This window comes from Arvicanthis niloticus, chromosome 7 (assembly GCF_011762505.2).
Source record: "Arvicanthis niloticus isolate mArvNil1 chromosome 7, mArvNil1.pat.X, whole genome shotgun sequence".
Classification (NCBI taxonomy): domain Eukaryota; kingdom Metazoa; phylum Chordata; class Mammalia; order Rodentia; family Muridae; genus Arvicanthis; species Arvicanthis niloticus.
The window spans coordinates 67,083,845-67,096,744 of record NC_047664.1 but is presented as its reverse complement, the minus strand read 5'-3'; the positions used below and the strand labels follow the sequence as shown (position 1 = coordinate 67,096,744).

The 12,900-nt window shown below is 40.1% G+C and overlaps 1 protein-coding gene across 6 annotated transcripts in view; it reads left to right on the top strand.

The window, feature by feature from the left end:
• Pds5a (PDS5 cohesin associated factor A) overlaps nt 1-12,528 on the top strand; it is a 95,915-nt gene extending 83,387 nt beyond the window's left edge. For 2 of the 6 annotated variants that reach the window (XM_076938552.1, XM_076938553.1), the window contains exons 29-34: nt 101-163; nt 943-1,088; nt 1,455-1,566; nt 3,793-4,136; nt 9,419-9,469; nt 10,078-10,216. In XM_076938552.1, coding sequence (XP_076794667.1) covers nt 101-163; nt 943-1,088; nt 1,455-1,566; nt 3,793-4,136; nt 9,419-9,452 — 699 coding nt within the window. In that variant the 3' untranslated portion in view covers nt 9,453-9,469; nt 10,078-10,216. Of the gene's footprint in view, nt 1-100; nt 164-942; nt 1,089-1,454; nt 1,567-3,792; nt 4,137-9,418; nt 9,470-10,077 lie in introns of all 6 variants that reach the window. The other 4 variants (XM_034508605.2, XM_034508606.2, XM_076938554.1 and 1 more) reach the window with 4 other exon arrangements.
• The last annotated feature ends 372 nt before the right edge of the window (nt 12,529-12,900 follow it).

Below are 12,900 nucleotides of genomic sequence, written 5' to 3'. Positions count from 1 at the left end.
AGGCCTTACTGTGTGTGAGCAGAGTACATTGTTGCTGCAGAAACACTGAGATGATAACAGTGCTCCCTTTGCTTGCTTTTCTTCTTTCTTTTTTTACTAGGACTTCTGTAATGACAAAAGCTATATTTCAGAAGAGACAAGAGTTCTTCTGTTAACAGGAAAGGTACTGTATACTATTTGCTTGGGGTTTTTGTTTAGTGTGTATTTTTTCTGCTAAAACCCCCCAGATTTGTGGGGATGCATTGTGTGTTGGTATAGTATTCATATTCTCAGGTCCTTTTTGTAATTAATCACTGTTCAGAATCATTGCCACTTTTTCTTCAAAGTGGTGAGAAGCTCAAATTTATTTAAAATTCATAGGGCAGATTTTCATAAGTAATAGAACAATCAGTAGATAAGAAAGACAAACCAGGTGTTGGTGGCTCATGAGTTTAATTCCAGCACTTAGTGGGGGTTGGGGAGGGGGAGGGTCTATCTCAGGTCAGTGCAACCTGGGGCTACAGCGGGGCTGCAGAGAGGGAGGGAAGGAAAGAAAGTAAAACGAGACTAATATGAAAGGCTAAAATGATAGGAAGATGATATTTCATAAAAGTATATATTCAGTAGTCTACTTCTAAATTAAGTGCATCATTCATTTCCATGTGTTTTGAAGGCATATGTTTTGTTTCAATTAAGAAATAAGAAAAAAGAAAGATAGCAAATAATGCCTCATTATTAAGTAAAGGTGATGGATTTGCTTTTGCTTTTATTAAAAGAGCCAAACATAGTTTTTTTGTTTTTTTTTTTTTTTCCAGAATTATCATTTCTGGTACTTCTCCAACTCAACAACTACTCTTGCCTTAACAGAAAGCACACGTCTTAGCTCTCTGAGGTTTACATACCCCTTTCCCTTGGGTGTGAAATAACAAGTGTGGTTTTTCTTTTTTCTTTTCTTTTTTTCAGCCAAAGCCGACTGGAGTACTAGGTACAGTAAACAAGCCTTTATCAGCAACGGGAAGGAAGCCTTATGTTAGAAGCACCGGCACAGAGACTGGAAGCAATATTAACACCAATTCAGAGCTGAGTCCATCAGCCGGAAGTCGTTCAAGGCAATTTATTTTTCTCTGAATACATTTTGTTTTCTTGCTCACTGCTTGGCTTAACATTTTAACCCAATATCTCCGCACCTTGCTTAAAGAGTGCTTTTTGAGCCAGTGCCTTGCTAAATAGTCAGGCTATATGCTACAAACTTGTGGCAGGTCTCTTGCTTCAGCCTCTGGAATACTGGAATTACAAACCTAAATACCACTTTACATAGCACACCCCCAAAAATAAATTCTAGAACACCAATGAGGTCTCTCAGGCAAGTAGACATATAGTAATATGACCAATCAATAAATAAAATTGATTATTTGATTTCTGAAATGAAAAAGCCTTGGTTTTGGTTTTGTTTGTTTATTTGTCTGTTTTTCTAGTAGGGAACAGAGTTCAGAAGCATCAGAAACTGGAGTTAGTGAAAATGAGGAGAATCCTGTGAGAATAATTTCAGTCGCACCTGTAAAGAATATTGATACGGTAAAGAATAAGGTAAATGTCATTCAATTGTTTATAGTGCTGAGGTTTGCACAAGGCAGTGCTGGAGAAATGGCTCAGCAATTCCGTACTAGTTGGTATTTCAGAGGACCCAGGCGACTTTCCTACATGGCACACGGATAATGTTCAGGAGTTATTTCTCATCTTCCACCTTGTTGAGGCAAAGTCTGTCTGAGCTCTAGCCTGTTCACTTGTCTCCACTTCTGAATTCAAGGTGACAGACAGGCTTTTCCTGCTTATGTTCTGGGAATGGGACTCACTCTCAGCGGTGCTAAGTCAGCTCCTTAGTCTTCTGTGGGCACACGGGGCTTCTAACTTGTGGTCCTCCTGCCACACCTCCCAGATAACTGGGATTACAGAGATGTTCTACCATGACACTCAAACTGGAGCACCCATTTCACTCACTCAGTCCCTTTCCATCCACCCATCCAGCTATTGTGTGTTACTTAGTAAGTATGTGTGAAAGACTTTCAATTTCTGTGGAAGCCAGGGGAAAGTTAGGGTCCCTGGGGGCTTGAATTTATGAATGTGAGCTGCCATGTGGGTGGGTACTAGGACTGAACTTGAGTCCTCTGCAGAAGCATTAATCCCTACCTCGTTTTCTTCCTTTTTTAAAAGATTTAATCTTGTTTTATGTGTATACTTGTTTTGCTCATGTGTCCGTGTACCACATGTGTGACAAGTGGCCACGGTGATCAGAAAAGGGTATCAGATCCTCTGGAGCTAGACTTTCACACGATTTGCAACAGTAACAAGTACTCTTAAGCCCTAAGTATCTCTTTGAGCCCCTCTCCCATTTCCTTACCAGTGTTTTAACGGGAGAGAAAGCAGTGAAGCTTAACAGTAGCAGATGAATCCGATCTTGTTTTAATATTCCCTCTGCCGCTTGCTGGCTTGAGGTTGATTTAGATTGCCTCCCTTCATTACACTTTCTATTTACTAGTTTAATGAGAAGTCGCTCATCTCCTACTCCTACTACTAGAAGTAGGAGTGGCTTGAAACAACGTATCACTAGACAAAAGTCAGGACTATCTCACTGCCATAATTCTTGCAATACAGAACCCAGTAGATCTGCTTACTATAAGATCACTGTACAGAATTAAGTAGGCCGGGCATAAAGAAACTTAAGGTACATCATACACTGCTACAGACATTGAGCCACATGTGTTTACAGTAGTCAGATATAGTACATTCCCAGGGCCTCTACATAAAATTAAGTGAATTTGTTTACACATTGGTCTCCCTCCCTTCCCTTGTGTGTGTGGTTTTGGGTGTTTTTTTTTGAAGACAGAGTCTTAATCTATAGTCCCAGCTGCCCAAGTACTCAGTGTTTAAACAGTTTGAGTTCATGGTCGTCTTCATGCCTTGGTCTCTCAAATGCCAAGATTCTATGTATGTACCCGTACATCCAATTGAGCTCTGCACATTCACAGTCATGGTCTTTGCTCTTGTTATTTGCTGTTTTCAGAGAACCCAGATCACGTGGATTCAGGTGAGGGACATTGTCAGAACAGCCTCCCTCCACATTCATCATTTACTTACTTGCTTGCTTTTCTTTCTTTCTTTTTTTTAATTGGATATTTCCCCCCTCTTCTGTGGTGTATACCCCATACACAACTAAGGTAGGCTGCAGGTACAGTCCTTAGCCTCTGAGAGCTTACTTTTTAGTGGGATATAAGCAATTAATCAGAAACTTAGTACTCCAACTTCTTTTAAATACTGTCCAAGGGGTCGTTGTCATGGCTCCACTCACAAAGTTGATTGGCACTTAGCATGATCTGAATTCACTCTCTAGGTCCCACAGGGTCAGGGAGGAAACCAAGTCCTGCGAGTCGGTCTCTGACCTCTCCACAATGCCATGGAATGCAAGTGTGCACACACACAGTAGATAAATAAAATGTATTGACACGGTAAAAGTACTTTCTGAGAGCTTGAAAGGTAAAGAGCATTTGCTGCACAGCTAAAACTTAGCCGGTACCCACAGGTTTCACGTGTGCCTTAAAACGCCCAAAGAGGGGCAAGATGTGCTAGCTACCAATGTTCAGGTTCAGAAGAGACTTGGAATATGGCTGAGAACTGGGGAGGATACCACTGGTATGCATTAAATAACATGCAAACATGCAAAATTAGAACATCAGTTTGCTTTTTTTAATTCATAATCTTTTTTACCATAACATTTAAGGGATTTATGTTTGCAAATTTGTTTATGTGTTCTTTTAGGAAATGAATTCTGATCAGTCTACCCAAGGCAACATCAGCAGTGACCGAGGAAAGAAAAGAATTGTGACAGCAGCTGGTGCTGAGAATATCCAGCAAAAACCAGACGAGAAAGTAGATGAGTCAGGACCTCCTGCCCCTTCCAAACCCCGGAGAGGACGTCGCCCCAAATCTGAATCTCAGGGCAATGCAACCAAAAACGATGATCTAAATAAACCCGTTAGTAAGGGAAGGAAGAGAGCTGCAGGCAGCCAAGAGAGTCTGGAGGCAGGTAATGCCAAAGCGCCCAAGCTACAAGATGGAGCCAAAAAGGCAGTTCCAGCCGAGAGACAAATTGATTTACAAAGGTAATGTGTCCCACTCATTCTCATCTTGTCAAGGATGGAAAGGTTGGCAATAGCAAAATACTCAAAGTAGGATGGAATCTTGCTCTGAAAGTGCATGCTTCCCCTTGGAGGCAGAAGGGGGCTTATGAGTTTAAAACCACCCTGGGTTTTGTAGCCAAGACCTTGTCTTTAAAAAAGAGGGGGCCAGGGGCTGGGGGTAGGGCTAGAGGATAAGAATAATTAAACCTGTTTTTAATTACTTCTGAAAGAGAATAACATTCTGAATATACTGTGAACCTTGAGAGCATTATGCAAAAATTAAATAAATTAATTAAAAAATAAATCAGGGTTTCTGTTGATGATGAAGACAGGCCTTGAACCTAGGGCAGTTCTCTTGCTTCAGCCTCCTGAGTGTTGGGGTTGCAGCTGTGCCTATGACTAGCAGCCTCCAAAGTTTTTACAGGAGTGGCTCTTGGAGACTAAGGGGACAGACCTTAGGGAGTGTTTATAAAGTTTCGGTTGAGGATGCTGGAAAGGTTCTAGAAATAGGTGGTGATGGTTTTTATACCCTGGTATGGATGAATATTAAAAACTCCACTGAACTGTGTGCTGAAAATAGTTTACTGCATAAAAATATAAGTTGACTATTTTCTGATCCTGGGAAGCAGAATCATTTCAGATGTGTGTTTTATAAATTTATAGTTTTTCTTGTTTTGTTGTTTGTTTGGTCTACTTTGTGAGTTTTTGGTTTTTTGAGACAGAGTTTCTCTTTACAGCTGTGTTTGTCCTAGAACTCACTGTGTAGACCACGCTGACCTCAGACTATCTCTGCTTCCTAAGTGCTTGGATTAAAGGCATGTGCTGCCATGCCTGGCACTTGTTTATTTGTTTGTTTTTTATGTTGTTGGTTGGTTGGTTTTTGTTTGTTGGTTTGTTGTTGGTTAGTTGTTAGGCTGTTGGTTAGTTGTTGTAGCTGTTGGTTTGGGTTTTGTTTGTTTTTTGTTTGTTTGTTTAAGATTTTATTTATTTTATGTATATGTGTTCATTGTAGCTGTTTTCGGACACACCAGAAGAGGGCATCTGATCCTACTGCAGATGGTTGTTAGCCACTATGTGGTTGCTGGGAATTGAACTCAGGACCTCTGGAAGAGCAGTCAGTGCTCTTAACCACTGAGCCATCTCTCCAGCCCGGTTTGGGGTTTTTGAGACACAAGTCTCAAGCTAGACCACACTGTCCTGGAGACCACCTTTTAGTCACAACTAACCTTTCAGTTGGCAGTCTTTCTGCTTTGGTCACTCAAGTGCTGGGATTATAGGCATGAGCCACCATGCTTCTGCTTTTATGTTTATATATAATCCTGAAAATAGGGGGCTGAGAATGTAGCTCAGTTGATAGTGTTAGCCTGTTATGCACGATGTCCTGGGCTTTGTTCCCAGCACCTTCTAAACTGTGATACAGTGAAATTCAAGGTCACCCTTGCTTGGTTTGAGGCCTGTGGAGGCTATATAAATAAGACTTGAAAAACAAGAAGGGGGAGGGGAGAGGGAGGAGGCGATAGAACGAAGGTCATTTCCTATGATTTTTTTTTTTCCCTCTTCCCTTCTCCTCACTCTGGCCCAAAGGTTTTTTCTTATTTATTATATGTCAGTACACTGTAGCTGTCTACAGACACCCCATAAGAGGGCATCAGATCCCATTACAGATAGTTGTGAGCCACCATGTGGTTGCTGGGATTTGAACTCATGACACAAGTCTCAAGCAGACCATGCTGTCCTGGAGGTCACCTTTTAGTCACACCTTTTAGCAGTCAGTGCTCTTAACCACTGAGCCATCTCACCAGCCCCTTCCTGTGATATTTTTAACGGGTCTATATTCTTGACCACATTTTCTCAATAGAACTGGTGTATAATTTGCCACCTAACAGCCTCAGGTCAGCATTTCATAGTTTTGGTTTTCAGATTAGGATCATGTAACCTATTAAATACTAATATAATTCTTCTGTGAGTGCAACTTGTTGCTGAGCTCCATGTATGCATTAGTGCATTAAAACTCAAAGCAGTTCTGCGTGGGTAAGTGATGTCCTCTTCCCAAGCTACAAGGGCCAATAGCCTTCCAACCCGTTTTCTATGAGTGACGAAGCAGGGTTGAACACAGTATGGCTCCGGTGTTGTAATCCCAAAATACTGTGCTTTGAAGATTTAATAACTGTTAAGTAAATACCAAGAATTTAACTTAGGCACATTTTAAACTAAACTCTGAGCATAATGCCAGCTTCCTTCAAAGCACACAGAGAGAAAAACCCCTGTTTTAAGGTTTAGTGAAAAGAACCAAAGGAAAGATGGAAGGGGGCAAACTTAAGAAACAAGCAGTGGTAAAACTGATTAGTTACCTATAAAGTAGGGACTCTCAGCCTGCAGGTCGTGGCCCCTTCTCTAAAATAGTAACACTACAATTCACAACAGTAGCAAACTTACAGTTGTGAAGTAGTAACAAAAATAATTTTATGTGGGTCACAAGAAAAGAAGAACTGTATTAAAGGGTTACAGTGTTGGGAATGTTAAAAACTACTGATATAAAGGGTACATGGCATAATGACTGTGCCCTTTATTATATTGCTAATATATATATATATATTAGCAATATATAACATATATATTATATATTAGCAATAATACTAGAATAGGAGAAGTTGATGTAAGTATATTAGTTCAGCCCTACCTTAGGAGTAAGGAAGTATGGCCATTGTTTTAAATAAATTATACCCACCTCAATAGCCTGCTAACAGCGATAGCTACAGATATTTCTTTTCTGAGTTTGTTATTTTGAAATATCGTTTACCCTGTCAGTATTCAGTGCTCTGACATGTCTCCCTGTGTTGTTTCCCACCCCTGTGATTTTATTGAAACAGGTCTCTCCTTGTAGTACTGGCTTGGCTGGAAATCCCTGTGTAGATAAGCTAGCTTCTAATTCACAGCACTTTGCCTTTCTCTGCATCTCAAATGCTAGACTTCCAGACATGACTAACCATGTTCAACTTTGTTATTTAGGGGGAAAAAATAGGCCATCAAACTCATTGTGTGACCTAGAATGACTCTGAATTCTCATCTTTCAAACCTTTGACCCTAAGTACTGAGTACATAAGCAGGTGTCACCTTACTCACCTGAAAGAGCTCTCTTTTCTTTTATTTATTTCATATATGTGAGTACACTGTAGCTGTCTTCAGACACACCAGAAGAGGGTGTCAGATTCCTTTATAGATGGTTGTGAGCCTCCATGTGTTTGCTGGGAATTGAACTCAGGACTCAGGAAGAGCAGTCTTAACTGCTGAGCCATCTCCATCCGAGCGTGTCTCCCCCTCCCCCTTTGTAAAGCCTTATTGACTGGCCTGGCCTGGAACTCAAGGCTGACCACGCACCTTATTTTTAGTTTATTTGTATTAGTGCATTGGTATTTTGACTGCATGCATGTCTCTGAGAGTGTCGCATCCTGGAACTGAAGTTACAGTTGAGCTGCCATGTAGGTGCTGGGAATTGAACCCAGGTTTTCTGGAAAAGCAGGCTCTTATCCATTGAGCCATTGCTCCAGCCCCAACCTTGTGCTTTTGCTTTGTTTGTTTTTGTATTTTCTATTTTATTTTTAATTTTGTGTGCATGTATCTATATGCCATGCATGTAGGTGTGCCTACAGATATCAGAAAAAAATACCTAATCCCTTGGAGCTGGAGTTACAGGTATTTTGTTAGCTTTCTGCTATGGGTGTGTAGTTGGGCCCTCTGGAAGAGCAGGAAGCACCCGTAATCTATGAGCCACCCCTTCAGCCAGTCTACGTATTTGAGCGCATGTGTGCTTGTTTCTCTCTCTCTCTCTCTCTCTCTCTCTCTCTCTCTCTCTCTCTCTGTGTGTGTGTGTGTGTGTGTGTGTGTGTGTGTGTGTGTGTGTGTGTGTGTACACGAACACATAGGTCAGAAGAGGGTTTTCCATCAGCACTCTGTAAGTGAGGACCAGTGAGTGGCCTGTGCTTGTTTTAATCTGCATTTAGAATAGTTTGTACTTTGAGGGAGGAGGCTTTTTTCCAATCCCCTGGAACAAGACACAGCCATTATAACACTGCTGTCAGGTAAGGCAACAGTATCTTGACGGCTGGATGCTTGTCTTGTCTCTAAGTTTAACTGCTTGAAGAATGATGTTTCTTTAGTTGAATTAACTTTTCTGTTGTGTACTAGAACTAAAGGCAAACTGTTCACTAAGTTCTGCATTGAAAGTAGTGTTATGAGTTCCAGGTCAGCCTGAGCTACATCATAATACCCTGTCTCAAAAACAAAACAAAACCAGAAGCCAGTGGCAGTGGCTCATACCTAGGATGCCAAGGTCGGCAGATCTCTGAGTTCAAGGCTGGCTAGTACTCAAACTCTTTAATTCAGAACAGAGTACTGGTGAAGATGGCTCAGCCAACAAAGGCACTTCCTGCCAACCCTGACAACTGAGTGCTGGCCCCAGATCCCACAAAGTACAAAGAGAACTAACTGTAATGTTTGAGGCTGGGATTTAGTTGCTGGGAGTCAAATCTGGGTCCTCTGAAGGAACAGTCAGTACGCTTATTCACGTAGCTATCTCTCCAGCCCTTAGAATAAATTTTAAAATGTAAAAATAAAACACAAGCACAAACATAAAATACTAGTAAATATCACTGATTCTTTATATGTTTTGCTTACACTCAAGTCCAGATACTTCCATTAAGGAAGAAATTATTAATATCAGTGGAGGTGGCTGGGATACAGCTTGATGGATGGATGCTTGCCTGACATTAATCCTCAGCATCAAATTGAGCAGGCATAAGGGAACCATGCCTGTAGTTCTCCTAGATGGGGGCAGATTAGCAGAAGTTCAGCAAATGGGCAAGACAGTGGGTGAACAGTCTTCAGGCAGTGGGTGAAAGCCATATTTAGTATTTAAAGGAAACCTGAACTTGAAGATAATATCTCTTTGATAATGAATACGGGTATTGTTTAGATCCATGTCTGCCTGGCATACTTAGTGTAGGTCTTAGGCGTTCAAGGGTCTGGAATTTCTGTCTTTCTTAAGCAGAAGGATTTACTGATTTGCTTTGCAATGAGAAGATGGCATAACCTCCTGTTAAGCAACTGTTTATTGGAGATAGAGTTGCCAAATACAACCCCAGGTTGTCTTCGAACTTATGTGAGATTATAGGCTTGTGGTACCATTCCAGGCTTATTAGTTTGATATAAATATACATTCAATAACAAGTAATTTTATCAAAATAGCATGAACATTTTCCTTGTAGGACACAGACTGGATGGAGTCTAGCCAGTTCTTGACATGACTCATCTCATAGGTCAGTATGAGAGCACCGGGAGCCCTGGAGATCCGAGGGCAGTAAAAGCAGCTTACACCGGGCTCTTGAATAGCATGGCATTAATCTTTAAGCCTCTGGGAATTCTGGTGGTAACTTACCTTTTAGCTTCCATTTTTGTAAAGCTAACAGGTTAGAACTCTTACTCCCAAAGTCTTTCTTTTCTTTCTCTTCTCTCTCCCTCCCTTTTTCTTTCCTTTGTTTCCTTTCCTCCTCCTCTCCCTCTGTCTCCCTTTCCGTCCCTCCCTTCCTTTCTTTCTTGTGAGGTAGATTGTATTTAGTGTCCTAAACTATGTTTGCTTACACAGTCCAAAAATCAAGATTTATTCTTGTTATTTATAAATTTACTATCTAATGTCCAGTAGTTTTTGTCCTATAATTTCATTTTTGACAGAATTGATTGAAAACCTATAGTTATTTGAGATGCATGGCTTTAGCATTTTCAACAGAACAGAAACTTCCATGTGGGTCTTTTGGTTTCATGTAGTTAAAGTGCGATCCTCTAAACTTAGTGAAGGTCCAGGTGAGAAAAGGAAAGTTTTCTTTCACAAATTTAGATGGCTCTAACTTTGTGTTCTTCTGTTCCCAAGGTAAAAGGAGAAAATGAAGGCCAACAGAAGCAGATCCCAGGCTCTGTAAGCACTCGGATTCCAGTGTCCCCAAACAGAAAACGAAGCTCACTTCAAATACACACTTTCTGCCTTGAAAACTGAAAGAAGCTAGCCTTCCTTTTTACACAGCCACAGTCCTCTGGTGAAATGTACAGCAGAGACTCTAGAGAGGCTCAGAGCATCTCTGTTATCCCCTCCCCTAGACTTTTCCTGTGAAAAGTCAATAATTAAGCAAATTGCTTAACACTTGGTTCCAGGTCCTGCATATCTGGAACTTAAAGGCATAATAACCATTTTTTCCATGCTGCAGATTTCATTTAAGAGAGGAACAGGGTGTCCTGACACTGATGCTGAGAACTAATCCAGCCTAGAGCCAAGAACCCCACGCCACACAGGAGAGCGAGCAGGTGTCTACTGAACCGAGGCTTTACGAGAGGGAGCAGATGACGTATTTCTTTGTTTTCCTTTTGGAAACTTATGTATTATTCTTTCTGCCTGTCTACTTTTCTGCAAAAGATGAGATGTACAGATTTCTGTTCCCTGCTATGAAAAGTAATGTGGCAATTTTATAAATGTTGCTTTCTGATTTTTATCAGAATGAGAAAATAATTAAAATTATTGATCTGCAAGTAGTAAACACTTCATATTATTTCTCCCATTTTAGTTTAATATAATTTGCAATAAATGTACATATTGTTTCATAAGGCATATCACTTTAAAATGGTTTTTACTCCTAGGATTATGGTGGAATAATTGGGGTTTTCAGGGAGTAAAGACTGTCCAGGATTTGGTTTTATAATTTTTGTCACCAGATTTTTATTATTAATGTAAAAAAAGGTTGGTTTTGTTTTTAAGGTTTGTTTTGGTTTTTTTTTTTTTTTTTTTTTTTTAGAAATTTAAGTAGATGGACACTGGCAGCTTTGTGAGGACAGAGATGTGCAGAGTTGCTCTCAACTTCTGGCACCATGCTGTTGGAAATAGGCATTTTATTTTTGTCTGATAATTGGGGCTCAGTTTTTATTTTTATTTTACAGACAACTGTTACATCAACATTGTATTCCTTGGCATTCATTGTTCAGCATAGATAATGTGTACACTATTTCTGTGCACATAATCCTATTTAATTTTTGCATAAAATAAATGCTTTTAGATGTCTTATGGAAGTCTTATCTCTTTATCATACTTCAATTTCTTAGAAATTTTTATGTGAAAGGGCTAATGTCACAGAAGGGCATGACCACAGCCGACTCTCCCTTACCTATGTAAAACAGTGACCGTGCCTCAGGTGCTCCATTTGTAGTGACTATAGACATAGGATTAATGAGGCATGTGCAAGAATGAGGAGACGATTGAAATTAACTTTTCTCTTATCTTCCTCAGGTTTTTTGCCTGTCTCCACTTGGCTTGTCCCCAAAATTTTAGTGGGATGTGCTGCTCTGTTTGCATTGTGGTCTTGATGGGGTGTGTAAAATCACTGAAGTATCAAAATTCTCCAGAATGAAATTCACTGGTAGTATATGTCAATTAAGTTCTTATAGGTAATTGAGAGTTGGCTATAAATTGGGTGAAAGGTGGGCTTCTTTAAGTAATTGACATGTCCGTATTTAGGTGTCAGAAGATGGCTAGTGAACAGTGAATACCAATGATAGAAACTATCTCTTGAAAGGGCATTAAAGCCCTGCTCTTCCTGTTGCCTCCAATCTGCTGACAGAGCATCTATGCAGAAGTCAGGTCCCTCATTCAATCAGTGCTATATTCTATTTACAAGTTTGACTTAGGGCCACCAGTGTGTTACCACCAAAACTTTACTGCTGGAATCCAGTGAACTCTATGTTGAGCAGTTAGTCACAAAGTGTAAGGAAGAAGGTTCCTAGGTATTGGATATTCATCGAAATTCAGTAGAACCATTCACAACCAGTACAACTCTTTGGAGTTTTGCATTGAAACAGTTACTATCAGGGTCTGTTCCTCATGGGTGCATGGTCTCTGGCACTAAAGAGAGGAAAGAGTAAACTGGTTGGGGATTGAGCAAATTAGAGAGGGACTTGTTTACTGGAAATATGTCAGGTTTTCTTTGAAAAAGAAAATGTAAAAATCTCTTAGGAATTTGGTATTTACATCTCAGAGAAATACAACACAAAAGTGCAGACTTATATTTGAGAATTAATGTTAACCCTTTGTGTCTAGTTTGAAGCTTCTTGTATTTGTCTAAAACTACAAGCCAGAATTTTGTATCTCCTTTGATAAAAAGTGTGTATAATGTAAAGTAGTTTTGCATATTCTTGTGCTGCACATGGGCTGGATTTTTAGAATTTTTTTAAAGACTTTAAGCCGAACCTTGTAATTTGTGTAAATGACAAGTGTAAAATCCTTCCATAAAATGCTTAAAAATATGCACTGTTTCAAATAAAACCAAGAAATGCAGCATTATGTAGAAGTGTGGAAACCTGAATATTTATGTGCCCCATGTCCAAGGCTCATGAAGCACCATTGTGCACTCTCCATTTCCACGCCTCCAGTGTAGCTCACAGTGACTGAAGCAGACAATACTGGCAGATCGATCGGTTCTGATGGAACTTAAAGGTAGTCTGTGTTTCCTAGTGTTCCATTTATCACATTATACACTAAATAACGGAGTGAGCACTAAAGAATGGATGAGAGACGTATAGAATAAGAGGTTAAGGGGGCCCATCAGCCTAGCTTGATATTTTACCTTTAATAGGTTTGTCATTCTGTCTGATGCTCCTCATAGTTGGTCTCCTGATAGTCATGATTTCTATAACTTGGCTAAAAAACAGACTG